This window comes from Pollicipes pollicipes, unplaced genomic scaffold (assembly GCF_011947565.3).
Source record: "Pollicipes pollicipes isolate AB1234 unplaced genomic scaffold, Ppol_2.1 Scaffold_4295;HRSCAF=5057_pilon_pilon_pilon, whole genome shotgun sequence".
Lineage (NCBI taxonomy): Eukaryota > Metazoa > Arthropoda > Thecostraca > Pollicipedomorpha > Pollicipedidae > Pollicipes > Pollicipes pollicipes.
The window spans coordinates 12,341,280-12,367,386 of record NW_023596461.1 but is presented as its reverse complement, the minus strand read 5'-3'; the positions used below and the strand labels follow the sequence as shown (position 1 = coordinate 12,367,386).

At 53.2% G+C, this 26,107-nt stretch overlaps 2 protein-coding genes and 1 long non-coding RNA gene across 3 annotated transcripts in view; 2 read left to right on the top strand and 1 right to left on the bottom strand.

Annotated features, from left to right (window-relative positions):
• Positions 1-1,037: 1,037 nt before the first annotated feature.
• Positions 1,038-3,270, top strand: LOC119096220 (uncharacterized). The gene is made up of 3 exons (XR_005094034.1): positions 1,038-1,234; positions 2,991-3,057; positions 3,231-3,270. It is a non-coding gene; the product is annotated as an uncharacterized LOC119096220 (long non-coding RNA).
• Positions 3,271-5,202: 1,932 nt separating this feature from the next.
• LOC119096218 (protein IWS1 homolog) lies at positions 5,203-20,347 on the top strand. Its single transcript, XM_037219022.1, has 9 exons — positions 5,203-5,239; positions 6,148-6,336; positions 9,132-9,356; positions 9,895-10,107; positions 11,249-11,411; positions 12,138-12,240; positions 13,411-13,522; positions 14,833-14,971; positions 19,063-20,347. The coding sequence occupies exons 2-8, from the start codon at positions 6,229-6,231 to the stop codon at positions 14,953-14,955; spliced, it is 1,047 nt and encodes a 348-aa protein (XP_037074917.1). The 5' UTR covers positions 5,203-5,239; positions 6,148-6,228; the 3' UTR covers positions 14,956-14,971; positions 19,063-20,347.
• A 296-nt stretch (positions 20,348-20,643) lies between these two features.
• The window catches only part of LOC119097170 (uncharacterized), a 10,345-nt gene continuing 4,881 nt past the window's right edge, over positions 20,644-26,107 (bottom strand). The window contains exons 3-4 of the mRNA XM_037220228.1: positions 23,634-24,037; positions 20,644-20,661 (exon numbers count right to left, since the gene is read on the bottom strand). Coding sequence (XP_037076123.1) covers positions 20,644-20,661; positions 23,634-24,037 — 422 coding nt within the window. The remainder of the gene's footprint in view (positions 20,662-23,633; positions 24,038-26,107) is intronic.

Below are 26,107 nucleotides of genomic sequence, written 5' to 3'. Positions count from 1 at the left end.
ATTATTTTATATTCAACACATTTGGTGCTACATCATACCAGCCAATCAGAAGCCTTAATGCTGAGCAGTGGGTCAGCAGAAGTTGGTGGCACCTCGGTGGATGATATACGCATTGCGGTAGTAATGTGCTGCCAGAGTTGGAGGCACCCAAATAGGCGCCCTTTCTACCCGAGGAGCTGCACGCGACAACAGAATGTCAATCTTCAGCGTACTTTGAAGCACAATTAAAGAACAGCCCCCGACTGATGCGCTCCGAGAACCCCTATCAACAACCATGGGCACGTCGCGTGAAGCACTTGACCTGCTGGAGGAAAGCGTGCAGCCGTACCAGCCATACGAGCATTTGCTCAAGCTGAGCGACCGTGTCATTTTGGTAGGCTTTTTCATTTCGACAGTTTTGACGCCATCCAGACATAAAGCCAACATGCATTTCGCCTTTTATCTGTTTGCTTGCTGACATTAAAGCACAAAGAAACACAATAAGTCGTGTTTTTAACGTTTGGCGGAAAAGTAGTGGGCTCAAAGTCGTTCAGTAAGTTGTCCTGGAACCGATACCTCCGAGTGGCGGCGACATGTAAGGCGCGGAATATCGGATGAGTGACGGTTGCCTGCTTTAAAGGCAGCAGCTGGACTTCCGCAATTGGCAGTACAAGTCCGCCCGTCTTAAAGCTCTAAGCATGCACAAGTGTCTCGGAACTAACAATCAGTTCCCGAGAAGTGATCTGGTGAGAACCAGGCGTATAGGCATCGGCGAGCTTGCAATACAGTTCCACAGCTACAACTTTACGTAAATACGTCGTTAGCGTATTAAGAACACTAGATTTTCAGTTAATGCTGACATGGTAAAATTCAATTGTGTTGGCACAGTTTCATGAAAATAAGGCTAAGTTCCAAGATTCAAGGCTTCTTCAACTTTGACAGTGAAATAGTTTCCTCGAATGGAAAATGCGCTTTCCTTGGGAACATTTGCCGACAATTCCAGCGCAGGTGAGTTTTTCAAGTGCGTTGTTTAGTACGATAGGCAAACTGCTCTTGTTTCGCAGAGCAGTGTCTGTGACGTTACGTTGGCCTTTTCCACGGTTTCGCAAGAGTGGACACTAGCCGGTGGGATTGCTGTTTATAAGCGAAGCGGGTTTTTAGACGTTTTAGAACAGTGGAAGGTGTTCTGTTGGTTGCAGATAACTTCATATTACGTACAAACCGCACAGCCGTTTTTGCTGCAAAACAGCTTTAGGTAATCTTGATAAGGGAATTTCGCAGCAGTAAAATAAGTATCACCAGGCCACTGGGATATGTTACACAAATGATTGTGTGACAATACATAAGTACTGCACCTGCTGCTTCATGTTCCCCAGCACTGTGATCATTCTATATTTAGGCTGTGTAGGTTGCAGGATCAGTTTTCATGCTATAAACTGGGCTCAGTGAGAATTCTGATCCAGTGATACTGGAGTTCTCAACTTGTGCAAGAATCTTAATGTTATAAACTGATGTGTATATGCCACTGATGTGCTGCTGCCAATTTCATTGTAATTTCTTTAGTCAAGATGTTTCCAAGCTTAGGTCAATCCTCACTTCCATGACTGATATCTGCCATTTGAAATGAACTTGCTCATAAATTTTGACATTTTTCCACATGAAAATTACAGAGCAGCTATTCATTTTCACTGATCATAGCTTGCAAACAAATGTTGTTCCTGAGTCATGGCATACCCTTTTCAAGTTTTGCCTGTGTTTGTTGTATGCTCTGGGCCAGGTAACTGATGTGTTAGTAAGTACATTCCTAAGGCAGTTATTATACTTGTTAATATGTTACACAAATTGCAGCAAATGGCCTGTGCTGTAGTTTGTATGGAAGTAACTGTAGCTTGAATGGTCATGCAATGATATGCTTGCATGTTGTTTGCCCTGCTGTGCTTGTGCTATGCAGCATGGGTATAATTCCACAAAGTTGAGACAATTTGACCAGGCGTCATAACCTTACATGCCTGTAGTGTGTTATTTTTAATATTTAGGGTACTTTCTGGTCTAAAACTTTCATTAAGACTTGTTTAAATGATAGTTCTCTTAATTATTGTTGATGGAATATTTTGGTGTCATGTTTTTTAGCATTTTGATGGCTTGCAACTCAGTAAGGCACATGATATTAAATCACATGATAACCAAAGTTACCAGCCATGCAAACTTTGTGATACATATTCTGTACAAACTTTGTGATTTGACAGAAATAACTTACCTATTTTGATGCCATGACATTTCATTATCAGTAGATGGGCTATTGCAGTTTTCCAAGCTTAACATACTCATAAGGTTTTTCTCTAGCTGTGGAGTTTCATATTTTTCAATCTGTTCTTCACCCTGTCATGGCAACAAAAGTTCTTTGAGATTACTGAAGCTTTTGGACTCTTAGTCCTGGTGTGGAATGGCACACCAAATTTTGAAGTGCTATGAATTGCCTACCATGTTTTAGAACCTAAAGTATATTTCAAGTACTTGCTTCTTTTGCTTTATCCACATCACCATATGTGACAATGTGTTTGAACCTGTGTAAGCCATACAGATATGAGAGAATAGGAGCCTAAGACATTAAATAGTATGACATTTTTGATCAGGAGCAAGCACAGACTTACTTCTTGGAATAATTTCCTGGGGGTTTCGTCTCTGCAGTCTTTATGGCTAGCAAGGCAGTGACCTTTTGGGCCACCAAATAAGCAATTTGCAACTCACAACTGACTGAGATGGGTGTATATCATCCTCTGAGATTCTAATGAACCTATGCATATTCCATTGCAACCTAAAAGGAACTGCATTCTGTCTCAAAAATCAAATTATTTGCCATCTTCTTTAAATGTGTTAATTTCAGATGCCACATACGTGCAGTTACTATAATATGAATTCACATGCTTGCCACACTATCCGAATGTCAGATGCTCACTTACATTACCGTGCATTATTAGTTTAGCCTTCATGACCAGTATTTGTGTCCACAGCTGGGATGTCCGACGACAGCCGCAGCAGTGGAGAACAGTGTGCATCAGACAGTGAGAAGCACAACAGGTACAGTGCTGTTCACAAGCCTGGACAAGCTCAATTCAATAATCAGGTGCAGCCAGTGTCAGACAGCAGTATGCTACACTGTTACAGCTTGATGCACCAACACATTGGCATTCGTGAATGTCTGAACCAATTTCAGGAGCTACTTTTGATGCCTGCATCTGTACGCATTCCAGGCCTGGCAGCGCGGCCAGTGATGCGAGCAGCGACGCCGGCAGTGACGTGAGCGGCGCGGGCAGCGGCGCCGCGGCCACCGCCGCCGGCGGCGCGGCCGACGGCGGCCGCAGCGACAGCGGCAGCGACGCCGGCGGCGCGGCGGACAGCGGCGACGAGGCGTTCGCGCCGTCCGATGACGAGATGGGCGGCGACGAGCCGGCCGACGGCGGGGCGCGCTCGCCCGTCGAGCCCGCCGACGAGCCGGCCGACGAGCCCGTGAAGGAGGCCGATGATCGGGCGTCGGTGTGTTCGGCCGACTCGGCCGTCAGGCGGAGCCCCGCCAAAAGTCACAGGTGGGAGGCTCGCGCGCGGCTGGGGCTGATAAGGCGTGCGACTTGGAGGGTCTGTCACCGTGCCTGCTTGAAATGTGACGTACTGGGTAGCGTAGAAACATTGCAGCACTTGGACGTTCCATGGATCATTTTCGAATACGTAGAAACGCGTAGAAAGTAGAGAGCCGCGAGTTAGCATGCGTGGAAAACCGCAACAATTTATGTAGTTTCTTCTACTTTGCCATGGGTGTTTTTTAAGCTTGCTCAATGCATATGACATAGGCCCTCCATTTTCATTGCATATTCCATTGTGCTAGGTTTATACGCTAAAACGAGGTTGCTGACTCGCACGAATAGCGCGGATTCTCCGCCATTAGGAGAAGTACAGCATGTTATCTCATGGGGGGGGGGGGGGCGAAACCTTTTTGTGATGAAACTGACCAACTAGAGGGATGTTTTGCTGTTTTGATCATGGCTTGTTGGTCACCATTTCAATGCAGTTCAAATGTAAATAGCCTTGAGTGCTATTTGTACTTCACTATTGCACTTGTACTATTACTATTGTACCATTACTTGTACTTGTACTATTACTTGTATTGCATCTGTACTATTTGCTGTTCTGCTATTTGTACTTGAGTTACTTGATTGGAAAATTTGTTTTGATTAGGCATTTGATCCCATCGATCTGCTTATGTTTTCACAGGGTTGGGACTATACATGTAGAAAAGGTATAAAGTGAAGCTATTAGACATCAACATATACTTGGAATATAACAAGAAACAAACACGAAACAACACGCCACCTTTGTGATCATTGTTTACATGAAAACGTTTCTTCTTTTGTTAGTATTAAAGGCACAAACTTTAATCATGTTAGCTTAAATCTGTTGAATTTATTTGGTTTCACCAGATGCGATGTTAGGTGCAATTGTCAGAGGTTAGGTGTGCACAAGCCTGAAAAGTGCATCTGTTTGGTCTGCCACTAGTGGCACAATCACAATGTCCATCACTGGGAATGGGTGCCTCTCAGTCTCTTCGTGCCGGAAAAATACGGTAAATTCTATTCGCTACCTTGTATTAGCTCTCAAGATATTTGCTTCGCGGAATGTGCCGACAGAGATAGGATGGTATGGTTTTTATACCCTGGTCCGACGACGCTGACTGGAGCCCAAGGCTTTACTTATTTACGTGTGTGGCATCCCTGTCATGTGTTGCAGAAGCGGGTCTGCGGACTCTGCCGGCTCTGCGAACCGAAGTCGTAGCCGCGGCCGCAGTGGCAGTCGCAGCAAAAGCCGAAGTCGCAGCCGGAGTGGCAGTGCAGCCGGCAGTCGCAGCCGCAGTCGCAGTCACAGTCGCAGTCGCAGCCGAAGCCGCAGCCGCAGTCGCCCCAAGAGTCGCGGCAGCGCGCGGAGTGGCAGCCGCAGCCGCAGCCGTAGCGGCAGCGGCAGTCGCAGCGGCAGTGGCAGCCGCAGCCGGAGCCGCAGTGGAAGCCGGAGCCGCAGCCGCAGCCGAAGTCACAGCGGCAGCCGGAGCCGCAGCGGAAGCCGCGCGTCGGGAGACGAGGAGCGCAAGTCTGTGGTGGACAGCGACGAGGAGCGCAGCCGCGCCGGCAGCCGCGCTGGCAGCCGCGCCGGCAGCCGCGCCGGCAGCCGCGCCGGTAGCCGCTCCCGCAGTCGCTCCGGCTCCGACAGCGAACCGGTCAGTCTCCCGGCCGCCTGAACGCGCCGTCGCTGACCTGGCGCCGGGGACCCATGCGCCTAGCGCGAGCCGCCGTGCGCAGTCAGGCCAGTGTGCCGCGGAAACGGGCCGGCCCTGCCAGCTAGGCAGGGTTAACGTGTGGTGTAGCCACCGGCCTCATCTGGCTCAATTTTGTTTGAGTCTTGGTGGATTGCGTGGGTGGCTTTGAGCTTTGAATACCTGCTAAGCAATAAGCAGGTGGGGTGCAGTCTCTCTCTCTCTCTCTCTCTCTCTCTCTCTCTCTCTCTCTCTCTCTCTCTCTCTCTCTCTCTCTCTCTCTCTCTCTCTCTCTCTCTCTCTCTCTCTCTCTCTCTCTCTCTCTCTCTCTCTCTCTCTCTCTCTCTCTCTCTCTCTGTTCTGTTCTGTTCTGTTCTGTTCTGTTCTGTTCTGTTCTGTTCTGTTCTGTTCTGTTCTGTTCTGTTCTGTTCTGTTCTGTTCTGTTCTGTTCTGTTCTGTTCTGTTCTGTTCTGTTCTGTTCTGTTCTGTTCTGTTCTGTTCTGTTCTGTTCTGTTCTGTTCTGTTCTGTTCTATTCTATTCTGTTCTGTTCTGTTCTGTTCTGTTCTGTTCTGTTCTATTCTGTTCTATTCTTTTCTTTTCTTTCTTTTCTTCTCCTCTCTCTCTCCCAGCATTTGTGTGTGCATCGATACACACATCTGATGTCTCGCGGTCAGTCGAGCTTGTGTGCTGGCCTTGGTTTAGTAGCCTCCGGTTAGTGCGGCCCGGCGTGACGAGCTGAGGCAGCTGGCTGCTGCGTGCTGCCTGGGGAGCTGGCTAGTCCAGCCTGTCGCCGGCGGGGCTCTGCACTCGGCCGTGGCGCGGCCGGCGGCGGACGCGCCCATCCACCAGCCAGCGCTCTCCCCTGCCGCAGGAGGGCGCCAAGAAGCCGGCGGCCGGCAGCGGCGCCGACTCGGACGGCGAGGGCGTCTCCAGGAAGCGGAAGCGCCGCATCATGTCGGACAGCGAGGGCGAGGAGGGCGGCGGTGCGGCTGCCGAGACGGCCCCTGCCGACGACGACGAGGCGCCGCCGACCGACGAGGCGGCAGGAGCGGCCGAACAGGTGACCGCCTCGGGGGTCTGAGTCGGCTCGGAGTCGGTGCCCCAGGCGAGGACGGCCGGTGGCGACGGCTCGCCAGCTGCTGGCTGTTGATTAAGGTGCTTGATGGGAGTGTCAAGATGAAAATCAGATGTTGATAGCTCTTGAAAGTCTCATTCCAGCAGACGTCAAGTGTCATTAAATATTTGGCAGCCAGCCCCTGGCCTGAGCTGAATGGGCCACCGTCTGCTTCGCCACATGGACATGTAACTGGGTCACCTTCCGCTCCATCATGTGTGCATGCAACTGGGCCACCTTCTACTCCACCATGTGGACATGTGACTGGGCCACCCTCTACTCCACCATGTGGACATGTGACTGGGCCACCTTCTGCTCCACCATGTGGACATGTGGCTGGGCCACCTTCTGCTCCACCATGTGTGCATGCAACTGGGCCACCTTCTACTCCACCATGTGGACATGTGACTGGGCTACCTTCTGCTCTGCCATGTGAACATGTGAATGGGCCACCTTCTGCTCCACCATGTGTGCGTGCGACTGGGCCACCTGCTCCGCCATGCGGACGTTTTACATCTGGGCCAAGCCTTGACACGGTTGGCCTTCAATACGCGCCACTCACACATCTGAAAAATGTTACTTTGCTTGGAGTCAGGCACGTGCCGCTCAAACATCGCACGAACACCTCCGAAAATCACGGTTTTCTAGATTAAGAATCAAAACAAGTGTCCGCCTCTGCACAGGAACGCTTACTGAAAGAACAGCTTTAAAACCAAGGCCATATGCACCAAAAAGAAGCGAGGGCTGCTGCTGCGCCCGTAAACTTTTCGTGTGCGTGATGTTCCAGCTTTTTTTTGGTAATTATTTTGTAATCTTTATTTTTACCGCGAAAATCAAACCCTCAGGCAGACGCCAAATTCCAAGAGAGCTAGGACTAGAAAAACTCGGGAGAAATAGAGGCATGTGATTTTTGATGGTGGAAATGGATTTCGAATTCCACACTTAATTTCAATGCGGTGGAATCGTATAAGTAACAAAAAATCGCAAATACGAAGTCACACATACTGGCCGAAATATACAAAATGTCCCGATTAAAATGTCTACAGCGAATTTCGGGCTAGCTAAAATTTGGGTAATTCGTACCTATGCCTTCTTTTGCATCAACACGTGCTCAGTTGGAGGTGTGGTAGAGAGGGGGTGGGGGTGGGGGGATTTTCTGGGCCGAGTTTCGAACTGCGTGGCCCGATCTGTTAGTATACAACAATGAGGTGCGCCTTGTCGGATCGCTAGCCTGTAACAGACGAAAGTCAGGTCATGAATGGCAGGGAAGGCTTTTGATAGGTAAACGTTCAACGTGATGTCATAGAACGGAGCTATCGAAGTGATAAAACTTAGATGTGGTTTCTTAAACAATTAGACTGATGGAATAATCAATATGATCTTGGTTGTCAGTGATATGTTGTCATGTTATCAAATTATACGTCGTTGTTACTTGTGAATTGTTGCTGTTATGAACTTTACAATGTGATTCCATTGGCCTTGGGTCAGGTATTATCAGAAGAAGGTCAAAATCGTACTGCTTTATTACTGGAACGCTGGCTCTTTGGGATATGATTCAACGCCCATTTCAAATATATAGAACACAAGTATGCCAAAAATGTCTTATCCTAATTAAGGTCATGGTGGGTCACTGACCTGAAATGACTTCAATCAACCTTTTGATTTGTTGACCATGCCACCTTGGGTAGTGCTTGGCGCATATTGTCAATTCATGTATACCAATAATTTCTAAGGCCTTTGGTCATTTTTACATTCTTAAGGTCAAACAAGATCACTATCACTGATCTGACTAACATCAGTGATCTTTTTCCTATAAGGGGTATCTAGTCTAAAACTAGCTGCATAAGGATGCCTAAGGACGTTTTGGGCACCCATCTGGAGTGTGCCATTTTTGCGCCCTTTGACGGGAATGTCGTGACCCAGATACCTCAATTGGAATAAAATCGGGTTACTCACACTCCTCTCCCCTGTGAATTTGTTGTCTCTAGCTGTCTTAGTTTTTGAGATTTCAGAGGTCACATCGTCCAGTCCCCCAACCGAGCGCGTCGCGTCGAACCGCCAACGTGGGCGCGTGCTAAAGGTTGTTGGACGATTTCCTATCACATATCGTCATGCGCACGAGACACATTTTTCTTCCGTGATACAGTAAGTTGTAGCGTAGTTGTTGTGGAGTAAGTTGTCCACTGGTCAGTTACGTATAATGTGTCTGTTTTGCCCAATCAGGCAACCTGTTTCAAAGGATTGAAACGGATCTTTGTTATAAACCACTTGCCTGCAAGTTAGCTCTGCAGCAGGGACCATAATCCTCATGCCGTATCCTGGAGTGCAGGAAAAGTTACTTGAATGTAAACAAATTGCTCTGGTGAAGCAAAATGCACTGGTTTCGGGCTTGATAATTGCTGTTATGCATTCCGCGGAAGTTAAACTAAGAATAAAGTTGATGTTTTGTTTATTCTTGTAGCGACATATCCAACCAGCCAAGGCACTTACATGGATGTTTGGAATGGCTACAAATGTATTGCTTACCTGAATCGCTGAGGCTTAACTTTTGGTAGTCCTTGTTTGACATTTCCTGTCTCTGTACTGCGCCACAGTCCTTACGCCACCATACGTCCTCCGGCCATCGTTCCTCAACGCCACACCCTGTGGAGTTTTTCCGGCGCACTGACTCTGACTCTGACTCTCCTGCTACACCCTGTGGAATACTGGCCGGCGCACTGACTCTGACTCGCACCCCGCAGCCCGCCGAGGCGGCGCCGCCACAGGCCTCCGACTCTGACTCGGACGAGGGCATCACGGCCCGCGACGGCGAGACGGAGCCCTCCGGCATGTCTGACTTCGAGCTGATGCGCATGCGCAAGAAGAGCGAGAACACGCGGCGCCGCAAGCGCAAGAACATCGATATCATCAACGACAACGACGACCTGATCATGCAGCTGATCCGACAGATGCGGGAGGCGGCTGAGGTTGGTTTCGCTGGCCAGGCTGGTCAGGGATAGACGTTGCCTACTCGGGAACAGCATATGGATGGTGGGGAGGGTGCTGGGGTAAATTCCAGGGAGGAGGGGGAGGTAGGCGTCGTTAGGTTATATGCTCTACCGCTTGTATGAAGTTTGAGGGTACATTATGGTGGAGAGAGGACTGGTGAGATGTAGACGTGATCGAAGGAAGGTGCAGTGCATTTTTCGTAGCGTTTAATTATTTTGTAGCCGATTATGGTCACTGATTTTTAGCTTTCTAGGGCGGTACGAAACTAAGAGATCCGAACTTGAACGCTCCGAAGGCGGCGTGGAGGTCGCTGACCGTTCCTTTTGTCCCTCGGTGACACGACTAGGCGTGTCATTATTTCTTGAGTGGGCCTAACTCTGCTCCGCTCTCAGAGTATGCTCGTGACACCGCTGGTGCGTGGCGGGTTTCTCTCGCATCTAGGCCCACACGCCTCCCCCGCCGTGTCCTGACCTGCCAGACACGCTGACGTGGCCTCCGACCTCTCTCGCCCCACAGGAGGACCGCGAACTCAACCAGAACCGCAAGCCGGCCACGCGCAAGATCTCCATGCTGAAGACGGTGATGTGGCAGCTGGGCAAGCAGGACCTGCAGCTGGCCTTCCTGGAGTCGAACGTGCTGTCGGTGCTGACCGACTGGCTGGCGCCGATGCCGGACCGTTCGCTGCCCGCGCTCAAGATTCGGGAGCAGATTCTGACGCTCCTGCAGACGGTGGGACGCCACACCCCGCTGGCCGCGCTGGGCCCCGCTGTCCACGCTGCCCCCCCCCCCCCCCTCCGTGTTCCCGCTGTCCGCGTTGTGTCTCTGTTGTCCCCAGTGTCCCTTTCCTGCCTTGTGCGCTGTCCCCTGCTGTGTCACTGTGGCCGTGGTTTCCTCTGTGCCCCCACTGTCCGCGTTGTTCCCGCTATGCCCCCACTGTCCGCGCCGTGTCCTCATTGTTCCCGCTGTGTCCTTGCTGCGCACCCGCTGTGCCCCGCGGTCTCCGCTGTGCCCCGCGGTCTCCGCTGTGCCCCAGGTGTGCCCCAGCTGTCCCCTCGTGTGTCCCCGTTGTCCTCCGTTGTCCCCCCCCCCCCCCCCGCTGTCCCCGCTATCCGTGCTGTGTTCTCGCTGTATCCCCGCTGCCCCTCTCCCCCCCCCCTCCACTGTTCCCGCTGTCTCCGCTGTGTCCCCGCTGTGCCTCCGCAGTCTCCGGTGTTTCCACTGCGTCCCAGCTTGCCTCCGCTGTGCCCCCGCTGTGGCCGCGGTCCTTGCTTATAGCTGTGGTCCTGAGGCGGCAGTGACGGGGATGGGATGGCCACTGGCCGAGAGTCAGCTGTTGACACTTCACTGGAGTGACTTGTGGTGGGCCGGTCAGAAGGCCCAGCACGGGCTGTAACATACGGTTATGAGCCTAGCACGGGCTGCAACATGCAGTCGTGGGCCTGCTGACGTTGCGGTCACAGGAATGTCATATTGACCTTTTCTGTTGAACGAAAACGGGACGATCGCCTTCAGATCCTTGGTTTAAATGCCTTCGTCGTTCTAGTGTAACAAGATCGCAGTCGTCTTCTACATTTGTTGTGGGCAGGGATTAGAATTGCAAAGTTTCGTACAAGATTTGAGTGAAATTTACCGCTTTTCTTCGTACTACATTAACGGGTCTGCTATTGTTAGATTGTTTTTCATGCTTCATTTTAACAATTGTCAGATACAGTTCCAAACCATTAATTTTGGCAACCGAGAGTTTTGATTTCGTGTTAAACTCATGGTTTGTCTGTTTCTGTCTGATAAATCACCGCCCACCTTGGGCTGGCCAGCGGTGCGTGTCATCTCGATGGTGTTCAGCATATCTTGGGGCCCCTGATCCGTGCAGTTCCCGATGCCGGACCAGCAGCTGCTGAAGTCCTCGGGCATCGGCAAGGCCGTGATGTACCTCTACAAACACCCTCGGGAGACGAAGGAGAACCGGCAGCTGGCGGGCAAGCTGATCAGCACATGGTCTCGGCCCATTTTCAATCTCACCACCGACTTCGCCGGTAAGGGTCTGGACGGGACTGGGCAGCTCGTGCGGGAGGACTGCGACCCGGGCTGAGCGGCGGCTGTCGGAACAGGCGTGCTGGGCGGGTGCGGGCCAGATACAGCCGCGCTGGAGGGGAGGGGAGGGTAGAGGCGAGCGACGGCTGTCGGAACTGACCTGCTCGGCGGGTGCGAGCCAGGTGCGGCCACGCGAGCGGAAAGGCGGGCGCGCAACCGCTGCGACATCTGTGTAGTTTCAGGCGGCGCCATCTACTGGACCGGGGGGCACGCCCATGGAGGTGGCTTATGCCTGACTGAGTCTTCGTCACACGTCTGTCGTGAATGCATGCCGGCATGCTTCAGTACATGCTGCCTGCTCAAGGACTACAATCGCTTACGACACATTCACAACATTGGCGAGGTCATGGCTGCTATCACCGGCGGTAACGCGACACGCAAAGCGAGGGGGGGGGGGGGGGGCGCTGACGGAGTGGTGCTTCAGCTCCCGTCTTGTTCGGCTAGTTGGTGCCTGTGGCTTCAGTTCCGTCCAATGGGGCGGTGCCTTTGACCCCTCCCCGTCCGATGCTAAGGTGGCTCTGGCTCCCGCTCCGTCCGATGGGGCGGTGCCTCTGGCTCCCGTCCCGTCCGATGAAGTGGTGGCTCTGGCTCCTGTCCTTTCCGGCGGGGCGCACGGCCGCCCCTCCGACCCCGCCCAGCCTTGACCAGGACCGTTTCCGGACCGGCAGCAATGTCCAAGGAGGAGCGGCAGCAGCGCGACTACGAGCAGATGCCGAAGCGAGCCCGGGACGACGCCGAGAGCGAGGCGAGGCAGGCGGCCGGCGACGACAAGTAAGCGACATGGCCGGGAGGGGGACTGGAGAAGGGACAGGCGGCCACTGAGGGCTTTCCTGGAGAAGGGACAGACAGCCACTGAGGGCTAACCTTGGGAACGGACGGGCGGTCGCCCAGGGGTAACCTTGGGAAGGGACAAGCAGCCACTGAGGGTTAACCTTGGGACGGGACAAGCGGCCACTGATGGCTAACCTTGGGTAGGGACAGGCGGCTACTGAGGACTGAGATATCACTGCGAAATCCTGCGGCTAAGCTTGAAATTCATGATGCGATGAGGGGATCAGAGGTGGCAAGCGTTACGCAGCGTGATCTCTGGTCTCAGAAATCCGTGCTATAAAAATGTTCGGACTCAGACGAATGTTCGGGTGTTCGGACGAATGAAAATGTTTCAGTCAACCAGACTTTCATCGAGATTGGTGTAATTCATTGCCTTGAAGTTAACTTGAGTCTGTCATAAGTCATAGACCGTAGGCTGGTATGTCTCCGAACCTGGTTTTCATCAGAATCGGCTCTGTCGGAGTCGATTTCATAATTGAACCACACCTCGGTTGGGAATCACAGTTGACCCAAAGTGGTGCTGAGCTGCTCGGAGTGAGAGTCGAAATAAACGTCACGTGCTGTGAGTCAGCACTGAAAACGAGTCTGCCAAAAGGAGTTCCGCTGAAATCAAGCACAAGTCTGGATACGAACTCGCCCACAAACCACTGAATGCCGAAGACACCAGGTGTGTGTCGGAATATCACGTCCCTGGGCCCTGGGTCGCTTAAGCCCGTGCATCCGGACTGGGTGCCGCTGGGTGACACACGTGTCCTCCACAGGTCACCAAGACCCGGGGATCTTGGCTGGGCGCTGCTGGGTGACACGTGTCCTCCATAGGTCGCCGAAACCCGGGGATCTTGGCTGGGCGCCACTGGGTGGCACGTGTCCTCCGCGGGTCACTGAGACCCGAGGATCTGGGCTGGGCGCTGGGTGACACACGTGTCCTCCACAGGTCACCAAGACCCGGGGATCTGGGCTGGGCGCCACTGGGTGGCACGTGTCCTCCGCAGGTCACTGAGCCCCGAGGATCTGGGCTGGGCGCTGGGTGACACATATGTCCTCCACATGTCACCGAGACCCGAGGATCGGGCTCGCGTGTCGGTGCTTGACCCGCCGTGTCCTCCGCAGACCACTGAGGCCCGGTGACCCCGGCTGGGTGGGCCGCGCTCGTGTACCCATGCTGTCGGCCAAGGACTACGTGGTCAGGCCGCAGTGGAAGAATAACGCTGAGATGAGCACGGTAAGCACCCTGGACTGCTGGTCACCGCACACACGGACCTTCAGGTTTATAGCTAACAATTTGATAATAATCCGCTGGCCGTGGCACATTGTAAGTGCAGACGCTCAGACCAAGTGCAATTGGTAGTGCCTTGGCACGCGGTGTGCGGCTAAGATGGTTGCTCAGTGGGATGCTTCGAAAGCGTCAGCATGCTCACAGCTCATCTTCGTATTTTTAGTCGTGCTTCTCAATGGGCAAGTGATCTGGCTCACGCTGTGACGTGTAGATGTAGGTCGTCGAGGTAAGAGAAGGATTTTACAATGTACCTGGGCCTTCATAGTAGTGCGGGATGATATTGAATGGAAAACTTAACCCAGTACCGTCGTTTGATGTTTGTGCCGACTTCTGCACTTTCTTCTCGAACTAAGCAACACAACGCCTGGCCCAAGTCTTCGTGTCCCACATCCATCCTCAAAGCCCGTCTTGTATGTAATGATGTGTCACACGGGCAGCGCCACATATTCAAGTTTGGGGCAGATCTTACACGGGGCTCCTGGACCACATGGGGCCTCCTGACAGGGGCCTCCCAGGCGGTGTCGTATTCAGGGGTGGGAGCACCTGGGGCATGTGCCCGCTTATCGGATTGTCACATGTATGATATCAGGTGAACCAATGTCGACAATACAAAACCTAGAATGGGGGCCTTCCGATTATCCAGCAAAAGCTCTTGCGAAAGCATGAAAGGGGCCTCCTGCTCCAGGAAGTGGGCTTCTTAAATTTGCTTCTTAAATTTGCAACAAAACAAAAATAAAGAAGTGCCTCCTTACCCACAACGAGGGCTTCCTGGTTCGTAACGGTCCTCCCGAGCCAGCAAGGGGACATTCTTAACTTAACATTGGGCCTACTTATTTAGAGTGTGGGCTTCGTTATTCATAAAGGTGGTCCCATGATCCAGGAATCGGGCCTATTGATGTAAAAAGGAGTCTTCTGGGTCCGATTTATCACTCTTGAACTCAGTTATGTGGGCCTCCGTGGTCCGTATGTTGACAATCTTTGAGTAGCTGCAATGCCTTTAATTGGGAAACAGGAGTCTCTCAAAAATTTAGAGGAGCAAAAACATAGCTTGCCCCTCCCCTTGCCTGCTGGCAGCAGGGGTGGACAACTGCCCCCTGTGCTCCTCCCTTGCTGTGCCGCCCCTGTGCGCCACCTGGCGCTCACCGTGAGTGGCAACTGGTGGTGCGCGTGGCCTTGACATCGTCCGATGGAGCCAGTGTGGTTGTAGCTGGGGCTGGTCGTGGCCGCAAATTTGACCCGTCCTTCTCGGGGGGCAGGTCACCAAGAAGGAGGTCAGTCGACTGGAGCGGCACCAGCGCGCCTTCAAAGAGCGAAAGCGTCGCTCCAACATGCAGCGCGCCGTCAACATCAGCATAGAGGGCCGCCGCATGGCGCTCTGAGCAGCCGGCTGCCTAGGTGAGACACCTCCGCGCTGCAGTGCGGCCGGCTGTGTAGGGGAGACACCTCCGCGCTGCAGTGCGGCCGGCTGTGTAGGGGAGACACCTCCGCGCTGCAGTGCAGCCGGCTGTGTAGGTGAGACACCTCCGTGCTGCAGTGCAGCCACCTCCGCGCTGCAGTGCAGCTGGCTGTGTAGGTGAGACACCTCCGTGCTGCAGTGCAGTCGGCTGTGTAGGTGAGACACCTCCGCGTTGCGGTGCGGCAGGAAGAGAAGCTATCAGTGCCAGACATATGCCAGGATTACATGGAAACGTCCTAGATCACAGAGCATCCCTTGACAGATATAGGAAAGACATCCCAGATCCCGGAAGGTTCTTCAGCATAGTTAGGAAGCCGATCGCGGATCATACGAGATCCTTCGAGAAAAAAATCCAAAGTCATGGGAAACCTTCATCGGCCTCGTTCATGCCTGCAATATCGTTAAACCTTTACGCCTGCAAAATAACATGTCATGGCAGTGGTATGACAGATGTTGCACCAAATGTTGTCAGTCTGGTGCAACTCTGCAGCTGAAATTTTGAAAATGCGGAAGTCCGTCCTTTCGTCCTCTAACGTGAAGTCAATTTTAACAAGTTGTATAGCTTTGCATGAATGAACTAAGGAACGTCGTAGCAGAAACCAAATGTGCGAAGGGACGCTGGCTCCCAATGGGTCGTGCAGCAAAACTACAACAAAGGCCCAAGGTCCCAGAGGATCCTCGTCAAAATTATAGAACTGGTCAAGATACGAGATCAGCTCACGTAAAACACCTGCTCAGGTAATGCCACCTGTCCACGCCGTCAGAGGAACCCACAGCCGCCGGTTGGCCAGACAAACGACTGTTTTTGGCGTGCTTGCTGAGCCCTAAACATTGTTTGGTGGAATGAACGACCCCCGGCTGCGTTTAGTGCACCTACCTGCCGTTTACGGCTGTTCGGTAGTGATGTTTAGCCCGAATAGTGATGCAGGCTGCCCATGTAAACACTACTTGTCCGCACAGACTCGTCGGTTTGTCTAATGCCTAATTCCGACTTTGCCGCGGGTTGGAAACTACTACAGCTTATGCCGTTCGTCTTCTGCGTCGGCCGGACCAAGTCGACGTGGACTTACCTACTTACCAGCTTACTTACCAGCGGACTTACCAGCGGCAGAGCGAAGCGTATCTGTCATTCTGTTGAGGCCAGCCAGCACGCGGCTTACATTGACCGGCCGTGTAGCCTCGAGCAGCCCTTGGTTGTCTATTGTCTTCGCTTGACAGTGATGTGGCAACGCGTCAAGAATGTCGTGGAAAGAAGTTTAGACGTCGATGGGAGATGAAGACTACCAAGCGCATGCCAATAAGTATATTATAAGCGTATGTGGCCGTTCTTCAGATGTCAGTTTTTCTACTTATTTTCATAGCTAAACAACAATATTTGTGACGGCGTGCCCTAGCCTGTCCCGATCGAAACGCTGCGCCGCATTGTGGGCCTCCAACGGTTGCAGATATTTGTAGCAAGACACGCCACTAGCAAGCCACCACCGACCGTAATTTGAAGCCTGCTCTTCATAACACACGGGCTGTCCGACGTCGAGGATCGAAGTACCCATTGCCCGGCCAAGACCGCAACAATTATTGTAGCATTTGACTGCAATGCATGCCGATACGTCACCAAAAACGCATTATATCGCCTTGACGCTTGACGAAATTGAACTCGGGGACCATAACATTTGGGTTGCATTGTAGCACAGTATCTGACATGAATTAGGTCTTGGCAGGAACTGGCGATCGACCCTCAGGCACGCCAAGTGACGACCATGTGTTTCAAATTAAACGAGCCGGATTGATCGTATGAATTTAGTGCGCGGATAGGCGACGGTATTTTCCGCCAGCGCCCCTCCATCGGCTGATCGGTCGCGATCCATGCTGCAAAATCGAAAATGTACTCCCGTATTTGGTACACGTTATGACTCTGACATTTTGTTTACCCACCACTTAGTGTAAGTGCACCGATGATAACGCTTGTTACCAGTTGAAAGCACACTTATAGCGTGGCATAATATATATATATATATATATATATATATATATATATATATAGACAATCGTCATCGAGTGGGCACAATATGGCGTAGATGCTGATGCGCTCTAAAACACCAAATCACGACCTCGATCGCTGGTGCGCTGCGCCGATTGGTGCGATGCCTCAGTCGATGGATCACGGCGTTCAGGGGAACATCAGGACGGTCCGGGGCTGTGGCAGGGCCGCCGGCTCGTGGGCGGCGGACCGGCCGGGGGCGTGCCGCCCGCGCCGCCGCAGGGGGCGGGACGACGGCGCTCCTGGCCGGCCGCGGCCGTGCGCCTGCCCGCGCGTCGGACCTGACGGTCGCGAGTCCGCCCGAGCGGCGGCGCGGTACGCTGCTGACGACGGCCGGCCGCCGCGGCAGGCGCGCCGCCCACGGCCACCAGGTGTGCCTCGGGTGGGAGCGACACTCGCGGCGCGCGGCGGCGCTAGGACGACCCAGCGCCGCGCTTCATGTAGGGCGAGTTCGGTCGGGGTTGTCTCGTAAGCGTCAATATTCGAGAAACGCACAGAGCTTTCCCTTCAGAAATACGTGGGTGTACCGTGACGCGACCGTGTTCGGTGTTACCGCCATCAGTTTACGGCTACCGAGGACGCACATGTTCGAAGAGAGGCTACACACAGAGCAGAGGCTACCTGATATTTTTGCGGCGTGACTGTGAACCACCCTGTTCTGGGTTAGCCGACTCTTGCGTAGGCTGCCCGTGGCCGCCGGTATTCGGGGTCAGCTCTTGCTGGTGTGGCGTGACCGCGGACGGCGCTCGGACTTGTCGGCGGCGCTGTGACTCGTCTTTTTAACCGGTCAATGGCTTATAATCGGCCGATTCGTCACCATTGTACACACCAAACAATCAGTGTAATGCAGAAGCGATCAATGCCGCTGCAGGTGGGCACAGCGCCGCTGTCAAAGGGGGCCGTGCTAACGGCGGTGCATTGTGGCCGGATTATCGGGCGGGTGACCTGTATGCCATGCCATCGGCTACGTCGATATAGCGCACCGGTTCTAATAACTTGGCGGATGTCGGCTTTGTTGAAGGGAATGTTTCCCATTTGAAGATGTAGAAGCAAGCATCAGATATGATGAAGCAAGCTCACTTATAGCTATTGGTATACTTTTCAGATGAAAAGACTGCTCTGGATAGCACAATTCTGTGATTAGTAACCATGCTCCTCAATGCGGCACGGTTTGATTACGTCACCGTATCTCGTACAGCATTGCGAGTCAGTTGACGGCCGTTATGTCTGGAAATTGCTCTCGCGGACTCCAGATGTGAACGCCTCGACAATTATATGTTTTGCCTTGATCGCCGCATGGCTTGTGGAATGGCAGGATTTAAATGATGTTATTATGACGTCATGTATGCCAAGGTAACGATGAAATACTGTCCCCGATGCATCTTTCCCCGTGTTCGCGGGCGTGCAGCTCAGAACCTAGAGGGGCACAGGTCTTCAGAAGGGCAGAATTGTGAACAGCCCCGAAAGGTCTTCAGGACGGCTATTTCAGTCCAAAACCTCATGTAAAGGCAGAAAACTCCCTTTAAGGGAGTATACGAGCCTCGACGGCCTGGGTCTCGTGTCGCGTTTCGTGTTAGTCTCGTTCGCTGTTCATGTGAAATGCGATGCCCGCGCGAAGCGGAATCCAGTGCGTGCACAAAGAATCCAGTGCATGTCATTTTCGGAGTGACGCGGTTATAATGCGGTGCATGTAGACGAAAGCTCGACGTTGAGGTCACCGACCCCATTTAGGCTTATCAGATTTACATCCGCTTTGTGCACACTCGCATTCATGCGCGCTGGACGTGGGATGTCGAGCGTAACGCCGCTAGAGCTCTGTGTCGTACGCTGAAGCTATTGGACCGATTTAAAACTGCGGAGCTGCCGTGTCGGCCGGATCTATTTCCGTGTGCGCTCCGCTTGGGCACCGAGCTGTGTTTGTCGTAACATGTAGCATGGTAATGTAATGTAACACGTTACGATAATGCATAACACGTCGGTCACGTGTTCCAGGTACTTGGCGTGTCCGCACTCTCCCCGGAGGCGCCGCAGCACCATGGGGATAACGCGGTGTTCGGAGCGCCGTCGTGGATCCAGTGCTCTTGGACCGGACCCAGCGCGAGCCCAGCCCGAGGGGACAGGGGCAGTGTTCTCGTGGGTGCAGTGTCCTCGGACCGGACCCAGCGCGAGCCCAGCCCGAGGGGACAGGGGCAGTGTTCTCGTGGGTGCAGTGTCCTCGGACCGGACCCAGCGCGAGCCCAGCCCGACAGGGGTGCGCCCCGTCCCGGCTGGGCGCCGCGCCGTCCCCGGCGTAGGCACGGCGCGCCGGCCTGTCTTTCGACTGGAGACTGCTCTGACGTCGGCATGCGCGGCGCCTGCAGGAGCTGCAGCTCGTGTGCGCCATGGAGCACACGCCGGGGAAGGGCTGCTGAGGCAGGGTTTGGGCGTCGACGCTGACTCCAGTCATGCCCGACTATGACGTCGCCGTGAGGTGGTCGCGGTGATGGATCGAGCCGTGATTCAAGTGGTGTGGCGTTGCCCTGGCATCAGCGATGGCCACCTTACTGGGTGATGAGCATGCGGTGGAGCCTGCTGCCGAGGTATGGCAGCGAGCTCGCGCCACTGATCCGCCGCTGCTTGCGATATGGTGCGGATAGCCACGTTGTCGCGGCTGAACCGGTGTTTTTGACCTGATGCGGTGGCCAGAAAGACGCATAAGATGACGTGTCGCTCTCGGGAACGTCACACGCACCCCCGCGACCGTTTGTTCCGCGGCTCTCTCGTTCTGCGCCTGTGTACGCTGGGTGTCAGCCCCGCCGCGTGAGGGAGGGGAGGGGAGACGGGTGCGCGGTTACTACCGCTGGTATGTTGGGCCCCGGCCAGTCTCATGTCCCTGTCGTCTAGCCCGTCCGCCCTTGTCGTTGAGTCCCTTGTCAAGATCAGCAAATGGTGCGCCGTAGCCATGTGAAGGTGGAGTCGGTCGGCCTACGGGGACGCCATGTGCGGAGAACACAGGCGATCAGCGACGGCGGGTGTGATCCCATGTGTGAACTATCGTGTGTGGGTGCAGGCGAGGGGGCTCGCGCCACCTGCCACCTGGTACCTCGTGGTCGTGCCCCACATTGCTGGAGTGTGTCCCGCTGAATCACCTCTGTGCTCTCGTCAGTATTTGTGGAAGTGTCCCGGGAGTCAAATTACTCCCCCATCGGTCGGCGCTTTTTCTCAAAAGACGAAGAGTTCCGGGTTCTCTGTATTTATTTAGAGATCGATTTTCGTCAATAAAACAAGCACTTTGGGCGTCCTGCTTCCCTGCATAAGCTGAAGCTGAAATGGAACCTTGTGCTTGGGTACGCTAGTGTAGCGCGAAAAGGTCCGCCGGTTATAGTTGAAGCGGTAAGAGTTCCACACTCATTCCCGCTGGCAGGCATCTTGCCAACAGAGAGAGAGAGAAAGAGAGAGAGAGAGGGTACACGTTCAGGGGACCAAGTACGACAGGATTTGCCACATCGCTTACCGCTCAGCAGTTAACATTTCTACCGTGGCGTGCGCCTAACCATTCTAGATGAGTGCGCTCAGCTGTTCTAGGAAGTGCGCTCAGTTGTCGAAGCGATGCTGGTGAACAGAGGTCATGGTTCAGAACGCAGCACCTCGCACATTGTCGGCTCGTGGCACGGACAGCCAGCCGGACGCGGGCGGCGCCGCGTCCATCAGCGGTTGGCGACGGCTCCATCGGCGGTGCGTCCTGGCCAGCGACGTGCTCTGGGTGCCGGGCGGGAGGGATAGGGGAGCGTTGCTCCTGTGCCGACCCGCTGGCAAGAGCGGGAGAAGCTGTGTCGGATCCATCCCTGGCGTCCGCATCAGGTCAGCTTCTATATCTTGTAGTGGTTTTCAGCGCGCTGGCGGCCAGGGAGGAGTGTGGGAAGGGGGCGGACAGCGGGGAGGAAAGATTTGCGGACATCCGCAGCGTGTCACGAGCAGTCTGGAAATCGTTTGGGGGACGTGAGGCGCGCTTTGCATTTCGTAACTGATGTAAAGCTAATGAAGTTTGTTCCGGCTCCAGCAGGCCACACCTCGAGCGCTTATCATTCATGTCAATTGATCATCTGATTCAGACTGACATCTAATTCACCAATAACCATGTGTTCCACCCGAGTGGACTTGTTTTGGGTGTGTTCACAGCGCCCGGTCAGCAGATTATACTGTCGACGTCATCCATAACGTAATGTCCCAAAGATTCTGAACCAATTCTCGATGACATCACTGGAATATATTTCGGCATGCAACATGCCTTCCGTAGTTTGGTCAATGATAAACCGAAATTGCGTTAAAGTTTTGTTTGTAACCAGCTAATTTGTGTGCCATTAACTGGCTTCGGATGAAGAGGACATGCGCCACAAGTCACAAACAGCGTAGTTCGCAGTTTCCATGGCTGCCGAACACGCATTCTACGTGCAAACAAATGTGCTAGCATTCTGCACGCGCATTCATCATGAATATCACAAAAATATGAACAGAAAACGTGTCACTCTTGGAACGCGGCCAGCGAAATTCCATGTGACGGCATCCAAAATAAAACATTCTGGTGCACTGCGAATCTGCACTTCTTTACTCAGACGCACTGCACAGACCGCTGTACTGGCGGAGGCGATGTTTGCGCACACGATGAGTGACCATTGGGGTGATTCGCGTCCAGAAATTATTTCGATTGACTCCTGTGTCGGTAACGGGCCATGCGAGGTGGGAACAGCAGCTGGCATTCAGCAGTGGGACACTTCTCGAGAATGCGGGAGAAGCAAGGTCTGCGAAGGCCAAACCTTCCCAAACGCGCCGAAAAGTCCGACCAGCGATGGCTTAAAGGTAGCTATTGCCAGGAGACAGCTGATTTTCCCTGGGGTGAGCTCACGTGTATCCGAAGACCGGACACGTACGGCGGCGAAACACGGTCATTGGGTCCGAGCGGCCCGGCTCTACTGAGCAGCGCAGCCATGCTCACTGGCGCCTGCATTACATGGCTTGTTTACGAGGTGCTATTGCGTTGCTGGTGGTGGTGCTACAGGCGCAACGACGTGGCTTCTTCGCGCAGTGAAGCGATCGGGAACCACTTGGTTCCACCTCGCCACCGTCGGTGCCTATGTTCCGAGGCGGGAGTTGCTTTTTGACTGGTTTAGGTGCCCGGGTAGCTTGGGTAACATAAAAAAACAGACCCTTTAGGCATCGAATGGGGTTTTCAGCCCACCCCAGCTTTCCTATTAAGGAATGCTTAAGATCAGCCCCGAGAGTGAGACTCTTTGGTTGGATATCCAATCTGTTCCTGGACCGTTTCCCAGTGTTTCCGCAAACGAGTTGTCTGGCGCGTCCTCCGAGCAGCCTATGGCGATCACGCACTGAAAATGACTTCGCCGAGCAAATGCCAAATCTGACGGTCGTGAAGGCTCGGGGAAACCCAAACCTTTCCCGAGCCAGGCCGATGACAGGAGCTCAAGCGGGAAAGCTTGGGGAATCCCTACCATGTCCCAAACTGGTTGGGGAGACTTGGAGTTTCCCAAGTTTCCCAGGGCAACCCAAAACCTTCCCGAGCCAGGCCGATGACGGGAGCTTAAGCGGGAAAGCTTGGGAAATCCGTACCATTTCCCAAACTGGTTGGGGAGACTTGGGGTTTCCCAAGCTTTCCTCAGTCGTTTCCGACCTCGCCCCAAGCAAATGGCCGGCTGGGAAGGTATCCCGAAAAGATGGCTCCTATGACAACAAAATGGAGCCCACTTAGTTGAAATGCGCCCCTATGTCTCGATTTGACACCCTCCTGAACGAAATCCCGGCTACCCCACTGCATCCGTGGTAGTCAGTCAATGGGGTGGTTCGGAGGTGGTTGTCGTAATAGGTTCCGAGGTGGACGTCGAAGTGGTGTCCGGAGTGGGTGTCGTTGTTGGTACCGTGGTGGATATCAGAGTGGTGTCCGGGGTCGGTGACAGAGTAGGGTCCGTGGTGGGCGTGGGAGTAGGTACTGGGGTGGATATCAAGCTGGGGTCCGGGATGGGTGTGGGCGTAGGTACTGGGGTGGATATCAGAGTGGGGTCAGGGGTGGGCGTGGGTGTAGGTACCGGGGTGGATATCAGAGTGGGGTCCGGGGTGGGTGTCGTTGGTACCGGGGTGGATATCAGAGTGGTGTCCGGCGTGGGTACCTGAGTGGTGTCCGGGATGGGTGTGGGAGAAGGTACCGTGGTGGGTATCAGACTGGGGTCTGGGGTAGTTTTCGGAGTAGTTACCGGGGTGGATATCAGAGTGGTGTCCGCGGTGGGTACCAGAGTAGCGTCCGAAGTGGGTTTCACGGTGGGTTTCGAAGTGGGTTTCTGGGTGGGTTTCGAGGTGGGTGTGAGGGTTGAGTCCGGGGTTGTCACCACCGTGATGTCTGGGTCGACTGCAAGGGCGGGTTCTGTGACGTGGTCCGTGGTGAGCTCTGGCGTGGAAGGCACGGTCAACGGCAGTCCGGGATGCGGTGTGGTTTGGCCTCCCACTGTAACTCCAGTGGTCGGGCCCGTGGTAGCCTCACTGGGCGTGGACAAGCCAGCAGCAGCGGCCTCCGCCGCCTCTACCGCGGCGGCGCTCACAGATAGGGTGCTCGTCGCAACCGAGATCGCCAGGGTCGTCTGCGAGGTCGCCTCAGGACCTCGCGTCGTTGCCGCGGCCATCGAGCTCGGCGTCTGCGTGGTGGCGTGCGCTGCCCCCGCCTCCCGTGTCAGAAGAGTGGTCGTCGACGTGGCTGTGTCCGTGAGCGCCGTCTCGCCTCCGTGAATGTCGGTTTCGTCGTCCACGGCGCTGGATTCGTCTTCCTCGCTCCAGGAGCCGACGGCCTCGGCGGCGCAGACGTCCTGGCCGCTCACTGTTCCCGACTCCGCGCTGGCGGCGCACGTGCAGAGCTTGTTGACGCACTCGGCCCCGTCGGTGACGAAGGCGCATTCCCCAGAGGTCTCGCAGTAGTCGCCGAGCCGCGCTGACGACAGGGTGCAGGCGGGTCAGGGGGAGAGATGGCGGCGTCACCCACTCGAGAGGCGACTCGGGGATCCGGGACATGGCGCAGGGTTTGAATCCCACTCGCTGACGACAGAGTGCAGACGGTTCGGAGGGACAGACCACGGCGTCACCTTCAGGGGAGGTGGCCGGAGGATCAGGGATCTAGCGCAGGGTTTGAATCCCACTCGCCTCGAGTATTGCCCAGTCACCTTTCTGCAACCGTTATCAGAGCCCCCTAGACCAATGTCAGGGACAGTTTCATACGGCAGGGCCTACTCTTATGGCTGATTGTGGTCCAGTCACCCCCCTCTCTCCCCTCAGCGAACAGCTTGACCCCGCAATCGTGCATATCATGCACTCCTGCCCACCTCCCAACATTACATGGTATCTCTTGTCTTGTGATTTGCACACAATATATTTTGTGATTGCTGAAAAGGACCGAAATGTACGTTTAGATTCCATGCTTATCACATGAACGAACATACTGACAGCACTGAGGGGTTTTGCCTGGTTCTTTATCGCCTAGGTATTGGTCCGACGTAGTTCACAGATGATGTTATGTTTAAAATGCCCTACGTGCGTCATACGTCATTGCATGCGTAGATCGTGCAATATGTCCAGTTCTATGCGTGCATATGTGCGGCTCCAGAAAAAGAGCAGCACTCGACCCTGATGAAACAGTTTGTACACGGACAACTCATTTAGCACAATCTTTGGTCTATGCCACAAAATTAGGCCGCCAAAATGCTGCAAGCATAATTTTCATGCGGTTTTTTAGCACCATGCGAGAACTGTGCACCTTGGATAGGTGGAGTCATACAATTATAACAGGAAAACTTCGTTCTTTTCTTTTCAGGACAAATATTTGCGAGTACCTGCCGCGTCCGGCGCGGCAGGTACTGGTCCTGCTGTGTAACTTAGTTTAAGTGGGAAGTAAATGTGTCCGTGGACGAGGCAGTAGTAATAGCCTTATTCCTCGGAGAAAAACCAGGAGAATGGAGATGTAGTTGGGTGAAAAACTTCTGGTCTCCTGATTTTTCTTCGAGGGATAAGGCCATTACTATTGTCTGATCTACGTGAATAATGTCGCTCGCTAATGCGCTGAACAACTTACGAAAATTTGTCCGGTTTGAACATTTTCGCAGGAATGGCAGTAGTATCAGCCTTATTCCTCGGAAAAACCAGGGGAACAGAGATATAGCTAGGCTGAAATTTCGGCAACATGCGTTTCTTAAAACAATAGCAGAAGTGTATAAATATAACTATACCTCTATTCTCCTGGTTTTCCGAGGAATAAGGCTAATACTACTGTCTTATCTATGTGACTCATGTTCCTCGCTAATGCACTGAACAACCTACGCAATTTTCGCAGGAAGTACAAATGGTTTTCCACGTGTTCAGCTTAACAAACAAAAGTTACGATTCTGGTCGGAAGATGTGCATAATTGCTTCTTTTTTTTGCTTTGAGGGCAGAGACTAACGGCATTCAAGTAAAACATGATATACCAAACGCTATAAGTAAGCACCAAAATATTGACAAGTTTATTGCCTTGCTAGCATTTTTATTATGTTTGATGAGCCACGCCAAATTTACGGTCAACGAAATTTTTGGCTTGACAAACATGTCAACCTCTTATGCCATGGCATAATTTTTTATTCACCAGTTCCACGCGCCAAACCAAAGTAACGCTCTGTGGTGTAAGTCTGCCTCACCTAAATTAGTTCGTCCAAGTTTCCAGGAATGATGCGGTCTTTAACGCGTAAACCTGATTCACTTGCCTGCTTCCTAGCTGAGGGATTTTTGATAAACTGCGATGCGTGGTACTCTGGAGCACACGCACAAATATGACGCAATTCATGCAGTTGATTCATGTAGTACATAATTCTTAGTATTAGTAGGAAACTGTGTTAAATATAGTGCATAATATGAAACAAATATATATATATATATATATATATATATATATATATATATATATATATATATATATATATATATATATATATATATATATATGTGTTGTGTGTGTGTGTGTGTGTGTGTGTGTGT

Coding starts and splice junctions, on each gene's coding strand:
- LOC119096218 (XM_037219022.1), top strand. CDS start 6,229: ATGTCGGACAGCGAGGGCGAGGAGGGCGGCGGTGCGGCTGCCGAGACG. Junction 6,337..9,131: donor CGGCAGGAGCGGCCGAACAG/GTGACCGCCTCG, acceptor CGCACCCCGCAG/CCCGCCGAGGCGGCGCCGCC. Junction 12,241..13,410: donor CAGGCGGCCGGCGACGACAA/GTAAGCGACATG, acceptor TGTCCTCCGCAG/ACCACTGAGGCCCGGTGACC.